At 36.4% G+C, this 17,934-nt stretch overlaps 1 protein-coding gene across 1 annotated transcript in view; it reads right to left on the bottom strand.

The window, feature by feature from the left end:
- The window catches only part of LRRC47 (leucine rich repeat containing 47), a 493,361-nt gene that overhangs the window by 398,276 nt on the left and 77,151 nt on the right, over positions 1-17,934 (bottom strand). Inside the window, exon 4 of the mRNA XM_044063572.1 lies at positions 2,532-2,647. Coding sequence (XP_043919507.1) covers positions 2,532-2,647 — 116 coding nt within the window. The remainder of the gene's footprint in view (positions 1-2,531; positions 2,648-17,934) is intronic.

Raw genomic sequence — 17,934 nt, 5'->3', positions numbered from 1 at the left:
CTTTTAGAATAACAGACACTGAGCCCTCAAATCAGCAGTTCCCAACCTAGAAGGATGTAAGCTTCCTGTTCTGCCACAACAGTGCAGACCACAAACCCTCTCAGTGCAAAACTGGTCCAAAGCCCAAGTGTTTAAACCAAAAGGCTTAGAATGAGTTACACCAAGCAGTAATAAATACAACTGAGTATTTTTAAGATGATGCAAAGGTAAAATGAAGTAGGTAAAAGCAGATAAAAAAAAAAAAAAATTTTCAATCTGAACAAGTGCTGAGATCAAAGAAACAGATTTGAGTGCTGAAACTAGAAAACTGGCTAGTTATAAGAAAAAAAAACAAGCTAGAAGGCTTCCCTCAAACACAGAAGGGCTTGGGGGCTCAGAAGCCTACAAATAGTCTATACCACTTAACAGGAAAGGCAGGAAATAAGCTTAAATTTTTTTTTGTCTGTTTCCCAGATGCTCTCTTTGTACACAGTAGGAGTGCCTGAAATCAGAATATGATCTCACTGCACTCAGTTGAGTGAGCAAATGAGATGAGCCCAGAGGCAGGCTGAGGGGCGGGCAGTTTCAAGGCCACTAAGATTAACTGAAGAGCAGAATAACTGCCAGTTCAGTTAAATATTCCTTCAACACAGTTTAAATCAAATTAAATACTGTATTTTTTTTTTTTAAAAGTGCAGATAAAGGTACTTAAATTCTCTTATACGTCCAGTTGAATATAACCAAGTTCTTAGCCGGCCAAAGCTGAGGTTTTTAAGCAGAAAATATTTCACAATGCACCACTTAAATAGGCAAGGACAGGAAATCAAAGAATGTGGCTACCCCCACACCTGTAATTACTAGCAAATAACAAAATTCAGCAAACACTAGCTTCAGTTCAAGTTACTGAAGAGCAGAATAACTGCCAGTTCAGTTAAATATTCCTTCAGCACAGTTTAAATCAAATGAAATACTGTATTTTTTTTAAAAAAAGTGCAGATAAAGGTACTTAAATTCTCTTATACGTCCAGTTGAATATAACCAAGTTCTTAGTCGGCCAAAGCTAATGACTAATTTTATTTTATTTCATGATATGACTAATTTTATTTTATTCTACCAGTTGGTTTTAAATCGGTTGTAATTTAAGTGTATATTTTGCTTCCATCAAACATTTTTTCTTATTTTTTTCTTTTTCTGGTTCTCTTTTTTCCACTTTATTCAAAATGGTGTGTAATAGCAATACTAACGAATTAAATAATATTTTTATAGACAGTTTTTAGGGTTCTTGTACACAGACCTGAAGAAGTCTAGAAGGATGAAAATGATCTTTAACAATAGGTTATGAAAATAAAATAGGATTTTTACAACTGATTTTTTTTTTTTTTACATGCAAAGTGTGTATGTATATATTTATATATATGTTTGATTGCCAAATGGACTAAGGTTAATATATTTCCAGCCATGTAGTATATTGTCTTGGATAAAATCACAGACTTATTAATCTACTTAATAATCTAGTTAAATAAAAGGTACCACACATCAGTATAAATTTTAAAGTACATAAGGGTTATATTGTTATGACAGCTACTAAGACAGGACCAGCTCAAATGTCACACTGATGGGGGAAGACCACTCCCTTGCCTGATTAAAAAAAAAATATATAATATATATATATATATATACATATATACATATATATACATATATATATACATATATATATATATATATATACATATATATATATATATATATATATATATACACATATACATATATATACATATATATATACATATATATATACATATATATATATACATATATATATATATACATACATATATATACATACATATATATATATATATATACATATATATATATACATACATATATATATATACATACATATATATATATATATATATATATATATATACACACATATATTTAAAAAGCTTGTACTCTATTTTTGTTTTACTTGGATCGTTTGTGTACTTAATAAAGGATTTTCGACTGGAAACAGACTGCCTGCTTTGCTTGGTTAACTTTTGAATAGCAATTATTTATTTTTTTTTTTTACTCGAGTTCAAGTTCGCTACTTCTACTACTATTGTCTGATCTGATTAATATACAGTTATTAACTAGAGATATATGGATTGAAAATCTTTCACACAGAGAAGTTTCTTGCACTGTTTTGTTTTTGGACCCACTATACTTGTTTAGTGGGTTGTTTTGAGACTTTGGGGATACCACGGAAATTACTTATTTTTTATGTACGTACAATTAATACTGCAGCAGTAATCCTTATGGTTAACACAATAAACTTCCATTCATTCGCCAATATCAACTCTATCCTATTCACAAAGAAGCAAGGCAGAAAACAACTGCAAATTTCATTACACAAATGTAAACTGCTTACAAATGTACAGGAAAATCACTTTACACAAATCAATGAAAAAAGTGCTAAGCAAACAAAGTACACATCTTCAGTATGTTGTACTGAATTCACTTGGGGATAAAGGGGAAGCAAATAAGGGTATTATACTAACTTGTGCAGCCCAGAAACATTGGGTCGCTTTTTCTGTTTCCTTAGTTCTTCAGCTTCCTGTTTTAGTTGCTGTAGAAGGTTGGCTGCCTTTACTTCATTACGGCCCAATGGAGCAATCTATAATGAATAGAAAGAAAAGAAGGCTACTTACAAGTGTTGTAATGGAAAAACATACAAGACAGACAGCTGGTCCTAAAGCAGAAAACACTTAATATTAAGTTGGCATATACAAGTACTCCATGAGAAATGATGCGGGCAGTAATCTATGGCTGGATGAAAGTACAGTTGTGTAAGAATTTACCATAACAGTAGACGTTCTATTTTTCACTGTTGGAGTATTCTGTCCCTTCTTCCTTTCCCCTTCTGTTCATATCCAAATCCAACAGTAGGCAACTGAGGCAGCTGCCTAGGGACCATGTTGTCCTAGCGGGGCAGGGGGGGGGGATGAAAAATGACTTCCACAAATAAGCTCAAAGACATCCATAAACATGGCAGAGCTTTAGGACCTTATGGGAGACTTTCTGCAAGGACAGAAAGCCCCAGAAACCTCTACATTAGGACACTGTCCTAACGTAAACCACAGGAGATTTGAATAAAAAGCAGAGCAGCCAGGGATTATCTGCAGGACTGAAGGAGAACAGCATGGAACAGAAACAGAGGTTGTCCATGGGACTGAACTGGTACAGAAACCGCATGTGAGAGAGAGGGGGAGAGAGAAAACCACATGGGTGAGAGAGAGAAATGCATGAGAGAGAGAAAGAAATATCCTAGTTAGGGATAGCAGGTTGGTTAACTTGAGCCTAAATACTTTATACAAACTACCAGACTACTCAAGGAAATGAGAGCTTCAGTGCATTTTCAAGGAATTACAAGTTGCTGCAGTCATAACAGATGGATTCTATTTTCTTCAGTTTTTCTTGCCCCAGATGTCAGGTGCCCCCAGAAGGAAGGCAATACATCAATTTGTGTAATAAAGCAATGCAATATAATCAAAATACAGTAGTTGCAAGCAAATACACCATAAATTAATACCCCAATCAGGTTGTAGGAGGATGTGTTAGCCTGTAGGCCTGTCCCAAGAGGGGAAGGAGGGAGGGAAACCTGGACTGCAGCTGTATTAGCACTCGAACATCTACATTTATGGTAGGTACAAAACTGTACTATGTTCATCGTGCATACAGCTGCAGTCATAACAGATGGGTAGAATCCCAAAGCTAAAAAAGGGGTGGTAGGCACTAGGTGGAACTAGGAGGAGCCAGGATGCCCTGCAAGACTGCAGTGGCAAAGCCTGCTCTAGTTTTTGAGTATAATGGTAGGTGGTAGTGCTTGGAGAAAGTATGCACAGAACTACAAGTGGCTGCTTCCAAAATATCTTTGGTAGGAACTACTCTGAGGAAAGCTGCAGAGGTAGCTGTGGCCCTTGTGGAGTGAGATCTGATGCCTGTAGGTACAGATTTGCCATGAAAAGAATAGCAAAAGCGTATGCAGTGGGCTATCCATTTTGAGATTGTCTGTTTGGAAATTGTCTTTCCTTAACCTCCTACAGCATAGGACACAAAGAGCTGTTCTGATTTTCTGAAAGGCTTTGTTCTGTCCAAATAATAATGCAGTTGTCTGTGGATGTCCAAGGAATGTAGTAATCTCTCCCTTTTGTTTTGAGGATTAGGATAAAATGTAGGTAAGTGTATGGCCTGATTCAAAGCTACCCTGGATACCACTTTAGGCATAAAGGACGGGTTGGTTCGTAAGGAAACTCTGTCCTGATGGAAGATGATAAAAGGCTGCACAGCCATGACAGCTTGTAGTTCTGAAACTCTGCGAGCTGAGGTAATAGCCAGAAGGAAAGCTGTTTTCCAGGACAAATATTGCAAATCTGATTAGGCAGCTGGCTCAAAGGGAGGCAAGGTCAGTTTTTCCAGAATGAAATTGAGATCCCAAGCAGGTATTGGTTGTTTCCTTGGGGGTCTTAGATTCTTAGCCCTTCTGAGGAACTGTCTTAAGAGAGGGTGAGAGAATAAGGGTGGATCAGTGTTGTATTCTGCAGAAATGGCTGAGGCATGAATTTTGATGGAGGAGAATGAAAGTCCACAGCTTAGCAGCTCAGCTAGATACTGTAGTATTTGAGGTAAGTTCAGTTTTCCAGGGTCCTGGCCCTTTTTCCCATTCCAGACACAAAACCGTTTCCATTTTGCGGAGTAAGCTTTTCTAGTTGACGGCCTTCTGGCCTCCAAAATGACATCCTGCACCTCCTTGGAGAGTAGGGTCTGTTGTGATGCTAAGGAATCTTCCATGCGGCTAGACAGTGTTTTTAGCTGGCTGTGAAGAGTTTTGAAGCTGTGCTGAGTCAGGAGAAGAGGCATTAGAGGCAGGGTCCATGGTGAGGAATGCGTCAGGCTCCTCAGGAGTGGGTACCAGTGTTGTCTTGGCCAGTCTGGAGCAATGAGAATCATCTTTGGTCTGTCTGCTCTGGTTTTCAATAGAACTTTGGGCAGCAGATGAAGAGGTGGGAAGGCATAAACTGTCATTGATGTCCAACTGAAAGAGACAGCGTCCACTCTCCAGGCCTTTGGATGGAAAATCCTTGAGCAGAATTTTGTCAATTGGTGATTTTTGTGGGAGGCAAAGAGATCTATGTCTGGCCTTCCTCATGCTTGGATTATTTCTGTAAAAACTTTTGGATGCAACTTCCATTCGTGTGGATCTGTCATATTTCTGCTTAGGTTGTCTGCCAGCGTGTTTTCCTTGCCTGGCAAGTACTGTGCTTGTAGTTCGATTTGTAAGTCCATGGCCATGTTCCAAAGTGACATGGCCAGTCTGCATAGGGGGTATGAATGTGTTCCTCCCTGTTTTGTTTATGTACCACATAACTGTGGTGTTGTCCGTTCTTATCAATAGTTGACCTGGTTGCAGAAGGTCCTTGAAAGCTATAATAGCATTTATTACTGCTAGCATTTCCTTTTGATTGATGTGAAGGTGCTTTTCTTTTTGGGACCATTTGCCCTGAATGCACCGATCTGTCACGTGCGCCCCCCAGGCATAGTCCGAGGCGTCTGTTGTGATGACTTGATTTGCTTGAGGCTTGCTGAATGGAAGACCTGTGTTTGTCTGGCATGCTTGAGCCCACCACAGAAATTCCTTTTGTAGACATGGAATTAGTGGTATTATTGTGTCCAAACTGTGGCTGTGTTGAGACCATAGGTTTTTCAGGTACCATTGAAGTTTCCTCATATGCAGCTTTGCACATGGGATTAGTAAGATGCAAGATGTCATGAATCCCAGAGCCTGCAGGATTTTCCTTGCAGTCAGCCTGGTGCAATTTGCTAGTGCTCTGAAGTATTGAGTTAGTTGCCCCTGCTTCTCTGGCGTGAGGTAGGCCATCTGGGTGTTTGTGTCCAAGTTGGCACCCAGGAAAATTATCTTCCGAGAGGGTATTAGTCTTGATTTCTTTTTGTTGACTGTGTATCCCAGAGAGTTCAACAACATTATTACATAAGCCGGATGTTTCAGAAGAATGTGCTCGCTGTCCGCTTGATCAGGCAGTCATCCAAATAGGGGTATATTTGTATCCCTTGAAGTCTGCAGTAGGCAATTACTGATGCCAGGCATTTCGTGAATACTCTGGGCGCAGTAGATAAGCCAAAGGGCAATGCAGAGAATTGATAATGGGTTGAACCTGCAAGAAATCTGAGGTATCTTCTGCAATTTTGTCTGATTGGGACATGCAGGTATGCCTCCTTGAGGTCCAATGTTACCAGCCAAGACTCCTTGCCCAGCATGGGAAGAAGCTGCTGTAGAGTGAGCATCTTGAATTTTGGTATGAGTAGAAATGTGTTTAGGATGGATAGGTCCAAAATAGGTCTCCAATCTTTTCCCTTCCTTGGTACCAGGAATAGTATGGAATAAAAACTTGACCTTGTTCGTGTGTAGGTACCTCTTGAATAGCTTTCATGTCCATGAGATCTGTAATTTGCCTTTGTGCCTCTGCCCTTTGATTGTGTGGCAGGTTTGGCATGCTTCTCATTTTTGGAAGGGTGTGAAAATGGAATCTGTAGCCTCTGTTTATAATGTCCAGGATCCATTTGTCTTTTGTGACAATATGCCAATTTTTTGAAAATAATGCCAGCTTTCCTCCTAAGGGGGCTGCCATTTGAGTCTTGCTTGGCATGCAAAGGGGAAAGTCATTGGGCTTGCTTTCTGAATGATTGCGAGTTATCCTCACCACCTCTTTGTGTAGGAGCTTGCCATTGTCTGTCTCTAAACGATCCTTGGGATTGTCCTCTGCCCCTCGGGCGCCTGTATCTGCCTCTTTGGGGTCTGTCTGTGGTTGGAAAGGACCAATTTTTGGAAGGCCAATTTCTACTGAAACGTGGGGGTTGTACCTGTAGAAAATCTTTCACAGTTTGCATTGATTTAGCCTTTTCCTCCATTTTCCTTAATACCTCCTCAGCATTAGCACCAAATAATACATTCTTTTGTAGAGGGGCATCTAGTAATTTAGCTTTGACATGATCAGGCAAGGTTTGTTCCTTGAGCCAGGCATGTCTACATATGACTGATCCTGTAACAGCAGCTCTACATGAGGCCTCTAGAGCATCAAAACCACATTGTAAGGTATGTTTACCCACTTGTTCTGCACTACGCATCAAATCCTGCAACTCCTTCAAGTCTGGTTGTTCAGGTTGTGACATTTTACTTTTCAATTGTGATAACAAAAACTGTTGGTATTTTAGCATATGGAACTGACAGTTTAAGGCCCTCATGGTTAAGGTAGCCGAGGTATATACCTTTTTTCCCCACCTTTCTAAGGATCTGGAATCTCTCTCGAAGGTAATGGATTTTTAGCAGTGGAGGCCTTAATTCCCTTGGGGCCCTGTGAGATGGTTTCTGGGTCAGCAGCATGGCTTTTGTATAGAAATTGGTGCGAGTCAGGAACCCTGTAGTACCTGTCAGGCTTGACTGGGGCTGGAGGCAGAGAGTCCGGGTTAAGGCAGGCCTCCGAGTAAACATCATCTAGGATGTCCAAGACAGGAGGTATAGCCAGAGGCCTGTGCTGAGGTAGCAAGAGAAATTCTCTACGCCTTTTCTTGGAATCTGAATAATCTTGGCCTTCCCAGTGGAAGTGTTCCCTTAAGGTATGCAAAGTTTCCCCAAATGAGTAATCCTCTGGGGGGGATACAGAAGGAATGGACTCCTCCGCATCAGAGTCTTCAAAAGGGGAGTAAGAATGTTCCTGATCAAAGTGCTCTGAAATAATGGAGCCCTGATCAGAGGAGGGGGATTCTTCCTCCACTCTGGGCCTTTTGTCCGGTGGAGGTTGAGAACCCCTGATAAGAGTAATTAAATCCTCAGCCATCTTAAGCATCTGTTTTTTAGGCATGGGGCCTGGAGATGGGCCCTGTGTAGCTTGTCTCTTTGAATGCATGGCTGCTTTAGACTTAGTGAAAGCCTTGATGGAGAAAGAAGAGGAAGGTCTGAAGACACCTTGAGTGGAGGTAGACCTGTCCACATTTTGAGGTTCAACGCCAAGAGTGGCTTTGGTATCTGTAGTCAGGGTGTGGGCCGAGGAGCCTGCGACCTCGGGTACAGGAGACATCGCCAATGAAGTGTCGTCGGTAGTCAGGGGCTGCGTAGGCGCCTCGCTGAGAACCGGACCATGTGTAGTCAGCTTTGGCGTGGTGTCGGTAGAGGCCGCGGACCTCGTGTGTCGGTCCTTATCTTTGCGTTTTTTAGACAGAACTGGAGTCGGAGTATCCGACGACATAATATAGTTAAATGTTTTTCCAAAATAATGCTGGGCGAACTCTGCCCGACGCTTAATGGTGCGTTTGTTGAATGTAGCACAAAAGCGACAGACCGAGACGTCGTGGTCTGGGCCTAAACAAGGTATACAGAGGGAATGAAAATCCTTATGCGGTATTTGCTTCCCACATGAAATACAAATTATTAAACTTTGTCTGACATCGGTCTGAGGCAAGAAAAGTTTCCCCAACGGGGTACTTAGCTTTCAAGAAGACTTCGGTTTCAAAATTTTCGTAATTTCAGTTGCTGGCCGACCAGCACTTGTGAACTGCTTCTGCTTCGGGCACCGCGCGGCAAGAAAGACTAAAGAAAATGGCGTCGGCTGGTTCCTTTATACCCCTGTTGCACTGACGTCAGGGAAGAAGCGACAACCGACGCCGGACCTAGACTTTGGAATTCGGCCGACCGAGGACCCGCCTGACGGCAGGAGAACCCATCTGTTATGACTGCAGCTGTATGCACGATGAACATGTTCACTGTTGCTCATGCTAAGGCTGTTTTCAATGTGCAACTGTTTTGTTTAGCAAATGTGTATGTGCTATAAAATTTAAAACCGTGTTACTAGCACAACAGGTAGAATACTTGCCTTTAGGATCATAGGAAGTCACTGGGCTACTGGCCCAGAGGCCCTTACAATCTTAGCCAAGAATTTAGCCCATGTTACTAAAGGACAAAGCATGCGTATTTCTCGCCTTAATGCCACTGATAGTGGATATCAACATGAGATGAACTTATGTAAAAATAGGCTTTTGAAACGTGCCTATAAAGAACATGAGATAATTAGAGAGTTAGAGAATATTAATTATTAGGAAAGAAAGAGCAGCACCCTATTTCTCTGCACAACCTAAATGGAAGGAGCCACATATGGGCAATGTACCACACTGCTAAGATACCGATGTTTTATACAGGTGATGTGCAAGAGATTAGAGAATTAATAAATAACCATTGGCGGATTCTTACTATGGATGAAGACGCATTAAAAATAGTGGGAGAGAAACCTTGTTTCTTATATAAGAATAAGCCTAATCTTAAAAGACTATTATGCAATAATAGATCCAGGATAATCAACAGGCCATTTAATGGCACACACCCATGTGGTAAATGTAATTATTGCTCTTTTATAGAAACAGCAAATAGTTTTACACACCCAGATACTGGCCAATGTTTTAGATTCAATGTATCGGCAGACTGTGATACAAGCCATATAGTTTATTTAGCTACATTCAGCAATGCCAAAGCTTCTATATTGACAAAACATACAGGCATTTTCGTATAAGAATACGTGAACATCTACATGCCATTAGGATTCGATATCTTACAAATGCTTTGGCCAAACATGTGGATTCTAAGGGTCAGGAACATACGTTTACCTTCATGGCAGTTGATGTTATTCAACTTTCCATAACAGAAGGTAATATACGCAACTATACAGAAACAAAAGAGATCAATTGGATTATGAGATTAAGGGCGGACAAAGGTAGAGGTCTGAATGAATGAGCTTCTATAAAACCCATATTAAAAGCTAGATGTATCAAGGTTAAGTAATTGCATATGTGTTATTGAATAGTGCTTATAATGTGTTTAATTATTTTTATTAGTGTGGTTAGTCAATAAATTTGCTACAAATTTCATTGGATTAATTATATAATTCCATAATTATTTATGAAAGTTAACTTTATAATATAGTTGTGCTATTATATATTTTTTAATATAAATATATTAAACTATAAATAAATACATTCAATTACACTTTGATAGCACTACAATATCCCCAAAGGCTATTGTTGCATACATGTATACCAGTGCTACAAGTAATCCATGTATATATTTCCCAACATGTATATATTTTAATATATATTTATTTTTATTTTTAATTATATATTTGTATTCATAACAGACATTTAGCCTTAACAACATCAATGTTGCGAGTTTATTGAGAACAGTAATAGCAAGATCATAACTAATAATTAGTAGTGATTTTAAACAGTGTAACACTCTATTCTGTTTCGCTACACAGTACGGCATATTAGACAATATTCGTATATCCATTTGATTAATCACTTCAGAAGATCTTTCAGTTTAGGTAAATGGGTAAAATTAAATTAATATGAACATACTTTGATCACTTATTACCTCAAGACATAATAGTTTATGTTACTCCGCCTACGGTCTCTTAAAATATATATTCACAGATGGAAACATATTGCTGAAATGATCTAAACACATAATAAAGTCTTTTCCTTAACCTTGATATTAGATATTTATTTAGTAAGTGTTATTCGAACCAGCTACAATTCTTTACAGTTGAGTGTCGATATGTATGCACTCTATTCAAGTGTTTGTACTTTCTCTGCTGTCCATTTCTTGCAGTCACGATATATAGATAAGTGTGACTAATAATACAGTATTACTTTCACTTAGTATTTTCACAGCTGTGTTGATAAGAATGAATGTACTATATCCAAGTGTGTATATTTTCTCTGCTCTCTATTTCTTGTAGTTGTGAAATGTAGGCGAGCAAGTGCGATTAATAATACAGTATTTCTTCTCGTTAGTGGTGTATGCTATTCGCCCAGTATTAACAGATGCAGTGCTTTATATTAAGTTGTCTTTACTGATGTAAATGCAATATTGCTCGCTTGTATGATATGATGCTTGATTGTTTAGCATATGGACCGTTTATTTAGTAGGTTGTGGTATTTCTAACTTTTTAAAATGTAGATGGACCTTATGTTTTCAAAGTTTAATATTTGGTCTTAAGATAGCGGATTATAATGAAAAATGTTTTTTTGAAAAATTCTTGTTAAAAAATTTTAGTCAGCCTGCAATATTTATATGCCATGACCGATGTATTCAATCAATCTTTATGGAACGTACTGTAGGGTTGACAGTTTATTACTGTAAATACATTATTGGTAGCAGTGATTATAGTCTGTAGACACCGAACATATCTGCAAGCTTTACAATATGTTTATTGTGCACATATAAATTTGAACACCTAACATAACTCTATTCCTTGTATAGAACTAGTGGAAATTTGATTAATATATTGCAGTCGAATCCTATTATACCAAGTTAATAGAAATGTTCTTGTAAACAGTGAAGTTTTTAAAATGAAGACTAGGATGTAACTTTAAATGCTGAATTGATTATACCAGTTGACATTGCATGTGATTAACTTGTATATATAACCTCTTAATTGAGTGCTTTTTGAATTTTAATGGTCTGCCGAAGCTTTAGTGAAAGCGCTCACCTATAGCATGCTGCAATAAAATTTTCTAAGACAATCGTTGGCATTTTATTTAGCATTTTTGTTGGATTATACAATTATCAACAACACCTGGATAACCTGGTGCTTGGATGGTTCTGTGGTCACCTCTCAGGTTATTTATTCATCATTTATTTTATATATATTCTTTAGCAGATGAACAAAGGAAGGAGGAATTTCAAACACCACCAGAATTTTGAATAAATATTCCCAATTTAGGGACTCAAAGGCTTTCTCTATAACCAAGCCAATTACGAGTGTTTCTTTATTTTCTTTAATAAATATAATACACATTATCCTTTTAATATTGTCGGGAGTCTATGATATATAAATCCAGTTTGATCATTACTTATTGTTTTGGATAGCGGTATTTTCATGGTTAGTTAATATTGTCAAATATATTATAGTCATTATTTAATAATGATATAGGTCTATATGAGGTACAGAGGTTTGAGGATTTGTTTTCCTTTAGGATTGGTGTGATTAAGGAACATCTCCAAGAGGGTGGTATTAAAGTTTGTGACTGAATTTCTAATATAAAGATTTATGGAAGAGGGACACAGTACCTCTGAAGGAAAAAAATTATATGTTTCCATAATTATGCCATCTATACCTGGAACTTTATTTTTACCCTCTTTTATTGTATCTGCAATTTCTTTGTAGGGTATGGGTGCTTGCAGATCTAGTTTTAATTTTTCTGGTATTTTTTTTAAATTAGAACATTTTTCATCTAAATTTAATTGACAGATATGTACATTTTCTTTTTGGAAATGTTCCATATAGTGATTTCTATAGGCATCAAGAATGTCACCTACATTAGAGACACTTTTAATGTTATTAGATTTTGATTGTATTTTGGTTCTTGCAGATAAATTATGTAGATATTGATTTTTGATTTTTTTCAGCTTTTACTGACAAAAGTTTGGATTGTAGATCCAATAATTCAGAATCCCATTCTTTCTCTTTTTTTTTTTTTTTTTTAATACCAAGTTAGGGTTTTACCATATATGTAAGCATTTAATGAGTCCCATAACATTATTTTGTTTATCTCTGTGGTGTAATTAATATCCAAGAACTGTAATTCAGATAATAACCAGGGTTTGAACTCCTTAACTTTAGTTATATATGCTGGAATTTTGGAGTTAAAGATTAATGATTTGTACCCATTTTGAAGTTTTAGTATCAATGAATTGTGGTCTGAAAAGGGGCAGGGAGTGATTGAGAAATTAATGACTTTAGAGTGCACGTCATGAGCAGCAAATATTTTATCTATTCTAGTTTGGGTACCAAATCTGTGATTTTGATGGGAAAACAACCAAGATTTATCTTCTTTAAATCTGAAAGCATCTACAAGATGAAATGATTCTACCCACTTGTTTAAAGCTTTTGATACAGCAGATGTATGCAGCGGTCTTTTATTTGTAGTTTCAGAAATATTAACTATACAGTTAAAATCTCTTCCTAGTATTAAGTTGCCTTTATAATTATTGGAAATGAAATCCAAGTTTTTTTTTTTTTTTAAACAGTTCCTGATCCAATGCCTGGGAACCAGTATAGATTGGCTAGGGTCCATATTCTATATTTAACTATTACTAATGCCATAAGGCCTTCTTTATCTACATATTTATAAATTATTTCTGGGTTAATCACATTTTTTCCAGAAAACTGTTACCCCTTTTGTCTTTTGTCTTGTAAGTGGATTGCACCAATGTCATATATTCCTTAGGATTCCATTTGTAATTGTCATTTGTTTTGAAATGAGATTCCTGAAGGAAGACAATTTGTGCTTTGTTCAGTTTTAAATATTTCAGTACATTTGATCTCTTGCTAGGATTGTTTAAGCCATTGTTATTTAAAGATAAAGTTAAATCCATCTTAAGTTAATTTAGACTATGCATTTTTTGTTTTATTGTGACTATTAAACATTTTCCTCTGATAACTATAAAGTATATGTTTGAGCTTTTAAAGGAAATTATCAGTTTTATACTTGAGTGTTTACCAATAAAGTAATGTTTGGGCCAGGCATACTTAAAATGCTTTTGTGAAATAAATTTAAATAAATAAATGTTAACAAAACTAAGATCCACATTAGCCATGGAATGAAAATCATTCCTAATCTGATGGATAAACCTAAATCCATCAGATTATCACTCATACCTTGTCAATCTAGAACATCTGAGCCCCATACATTGAATCATATGAAGAATATTTGTAATAGGAATAAGCAATATTTATATTATTTTGAACAGATATAATACTGTTGTAGATTAGACAGAATTATAATACAATATAAATGTCTTATTGTATAAGCAATTAATATTTACATGAAAGATAGATGACAAGCAATTCAATCATAGTAAAGTAGCATATTGTATATAAAACCTCAGTAAAAGATTATAGCACACAGTTATTTAACATATTCACCCTTATTGATGAAGTCTTTCAAAACTTATTACTTAATATAAATAGATGGTAAAAATATTTATACCTAATGTTTATAATACAACGTATTTTACTGGATATATCAGAAGTTATATTTCATTGTTTACCAGCATTTAAGTTATCACTTTGTTTGTTGGTAACTTAAAGCATCAAGTTTGTTTGAACGTTAGTGCATTTTAATTATCAGTGCATCCCCCCCCCATTTCCTACACATAAGGATTTTCATATGTCATTTCTTATTATAAAATGAGTGAAATTATAGATTAAAAACAACAAATTCACTTTCTGTGATTAATGACTACAAGTTCCCTTTCCATATTCATAAATTGCCATTTTATGGTATATACTGAACATATTTAGATTTAAATGGCAACTTTCTATTTTGTATAATCAGCAAAGCTTAAACGGAGTGATTGTCAATTTAATACTACTTGTTCAGAATGTGACTGTTATATTCTGTGACATTCCTAGTTCAGGCTTCTATCGTTTCCATTGAACAACTTTGTCAATTTGATGTCATATATAAAACATTAATTACCTTGGTAAAAGCTTAAGTATTACGTACGGTCAAAATGTGTTACAAAACCACAATTCAAGTTAAAGCAATTATAGGACTTGTTATGCACATTTACCTATATGAGAAAATCAAAATGCTTCCCCTTGATGTTCAGTATAGTGTATGTAAGTTATAACAGTAGTGTTATACTCAAGCCCATGTTATTAAACAGAGTCCATTGTCAATTTAATACTATTTGTTCAGAATATGATTGTTACATTCTGTGACATTTCATGTTCAGCATTCTAGAGTTTCTCTTGAACAACTTTGTCAGTTTGATGTCATGTGCAAAACATCAGTTACCTTGGTAACCTCTTATGTACTATATATGGTCAAGATGGGTTAAAAAACTACAATTCAAGTTAAAGCAATTACATGACTTGTTATGCATTATATAAGAAAAACATCATGCTTCCCCTTGATGTTCAATATAGTGTATGTCATTTATGACAAGTTAAGACAGTAGTATTATACACAAGCCCATGTTATTAAATCCTCCTTTAATATCTAAATTTCAGCAGACTGCTTTATTGTATAGGACTGTTATATAATTTTACATCTAGATTTACTAAAATCATAAGTAATGCGTGCGTTTTTTTTTTCATCAAGAATCAACTTAATGAGCTAAACAAAATGTTGGGAGACCATCAATATGTGTACATGTGGTATACAACAGCCCTTTTATTTTATATATATATATATATATATATATATATATATATATATATATATACATATATATATATATATATATATATATATATATACACACACACACATACACATACATATATATTTTTTAAACCAAAAATGTCATTGCCGAGAATCATCTCTGAGGCTCCTCACAGCAGTTAAGCATTACAGTCACTTTGTCTCCGTTACCATAGCAACCCGGGAGCATCCATTTCTGTTAGTGTGTCTGTGTACTGCATACCAGAGGCTCACAATGCACCTGAAGCAAACCTTCACTTCACTGCAACTTCAAGCCTAAATTCCCTCCCTTTCAGCGAGGTAGCAGCCAGGAAAAGAACAGAGGACAAACAGATATATAAAAAAAAAAAGAAAAAAAAATCTCCCAAAAAGCCGCCACAACAAGAGAACACACTCCTCCAGCCCTCCCACTCCTCACGCAGCAGACGTACAAATAAACCATTCTCTGCCAAAATACCCCAAATCACAGTTCTATCCACCCCCTTTCTCCTGGATCCAGGCTAAAACACCAAATGTCTCTTCCTAATACACAAGCATCAGTAAACCTCGATCACAAGCCGCAACCCACAGCTTCCTGGAGACGAAAACGGCAACATATAACAGCTGCCAGACACAGCTGCATCCACATACACCATGTCAGGCTTAGTCAAACAGCACTCGAAGCCATGATACCTGCCATAATTGATATTAATCATATTTCGACAGAATAATGACATTTGTACTAGCTGCCAGACACAGCTGCATCCAAGCACACCATATCAGGACTGATCAAACAGCACTCGTAGCTGTGATACCTGCCATAATTTATATTAACTATATTTAAACAGAATAATGATGGCATTTGTACTAAGAGCTATTTAACCAGGATATACATGACATTTCTAATTCATACTTTAACTGAAGAAGGCATTAGTCTCCATGACAGCATTTTTTTTTTCAAAACATTCTACTGTTGCTATTACATACGATGTTAATTTGTTACATCGGAGTCTGAACTCTGACGAATGGTACCTTGTTGAATTAATTACTTAAATTACAAGTAAAATCAATGAAAAATTAATGAGATAAGTATTCATTGAGTTCAAGTAGGGGAATAGAAACTTCTATGTTTGTATTATATGTTACTTTGTTTGGCTTATATATAATGTAAATAGTAACCTATCTTAACCTACCTTTCTTTGTGAAGAATTACTGGACTCTTTGAACATTCTGAATAAATCATTACTGTTTCTCACTTGTTTTAAGAATCCCTCCTTTTTAAAAAATAAAAATAGATAAGTGATGTATCATATCAGTTGATACTTTGACAGATGTAGTTGTAGGAGTTATTTTTTGGGGCAGCTATCTTGGAATCAGTTTTTTTGTTTCTTCTTTCTAGCATCAGTCCAAGGATTTGTTTTTTTTATTCTTAGGGGTCATCTATTCTTTCGTCTGGGATAGACACGGTTGTTTTTGATGAATATAGTAGCTTCTTCTAAGTCAGGTTCTCATCTCATTGGCAAAAAATATTTTTATCTCGGCTGGAAAAGCCAGCTATGCTTTAATATGGTTTTGTTTCAGTTTTATTATGGCCAGACTTTTTTCCTTTGTTATAGTATTCTGGAAGAATAATCATTGTCAAACCTCATCGGGCTTTGATTGTATTTTAAGTGTAATTTTCTCCAAGCAGATTTTAATATTAGTTCCTTGTCCAGAAATGAAAAAGTTTCTAACTACGGACCTAGGTAGAGTATTTGTTGAGTTAGCAGGTTTCCTCAGTGGTCTATGCACCCTTTCAATCCCAAATGAAAGTCCCTCTTTCAAGTCTAAAAATTCAGGAATCCAGGTTAAGAATGAAATGTCTTCTCCTTCAGCGTTTTCAGGCAGACTAAAGATCCTTATGTTGTTTCTCCTTTCCCTGTTTTCCAAGTCATCTATTTTGTTAAGCAGCCATGTATTCTGTTTAAGCAGACATTATTTTTGGAATTCTTCCTCTGAGTCTCCTTTCAATGACATTTAGAGAAGTCTCTATTTATTTTTGTATGGTGTTGCTGTAATAGCTCCTTAAGAGTATCAGTGTTTTTGAGAATTTAATTTGAGGCTTTCCAAGTCATTTTTAAAGCCATTCATCTTCAAAGACAGTTTCTGTAAGGTAGATGTCAATTGCATTTTTTTTTCAAAGCAGCATCTGTATGAGAATTCCTTGAGTTGTTCATATCCAGTGACTCAATACATCTCCAAGTTACTTGACAATTACACTTTTGTACATCTCCACCAAAACTGATCGTAGTTTAGTAGTTTATCTATAGATTTCTGATGTTTTAAACTTGAAAATAATAAAATTTTCCTATATTATTAGTTTATGGAGCTCTCAAATTTCACTGCTCTCATTTGGCCATCTAGGCTCCGCCTCACCAGGTCAGACTGTCTTGAATGCTCCTATGGCCATTATCAATGCCAACATCTCTGGCAGGTTGACATGCCTGCACAAAGCATAGGTTTGCTCCACTTTTCCTGTGCTTTCAGCTGCACTAAACACAATCCCCTGGGAAAGCAATATCCAAAGCATCTACGGTGAGGGTCTGAATCAGTGGGACCATCAGCTCTATATCAGAGTGCAAGACTTATACTGCAAAGCTCAACACTTCA

Source organism: Protopterus annectens, chromosome 2.part1 (assembly GCF_019279795.1).
Source record: "Protopterus annectens isolate FY-2018-M chromosome 2.part1, PAN1.0, whole genome shotgun sequence".
Taxonomy (NCBI): domain Eukaryota; kingdom Metazoa; phylum Chordata; order Ceratodontiformes; family Protopteridae; genus Protopterus; species Protopterus annectens.
The sequence above is the reverse complement of the archived record's forward strand: the minus strand, read 5'-3'. Positions and strand labels throughout refer to the sequence as shown.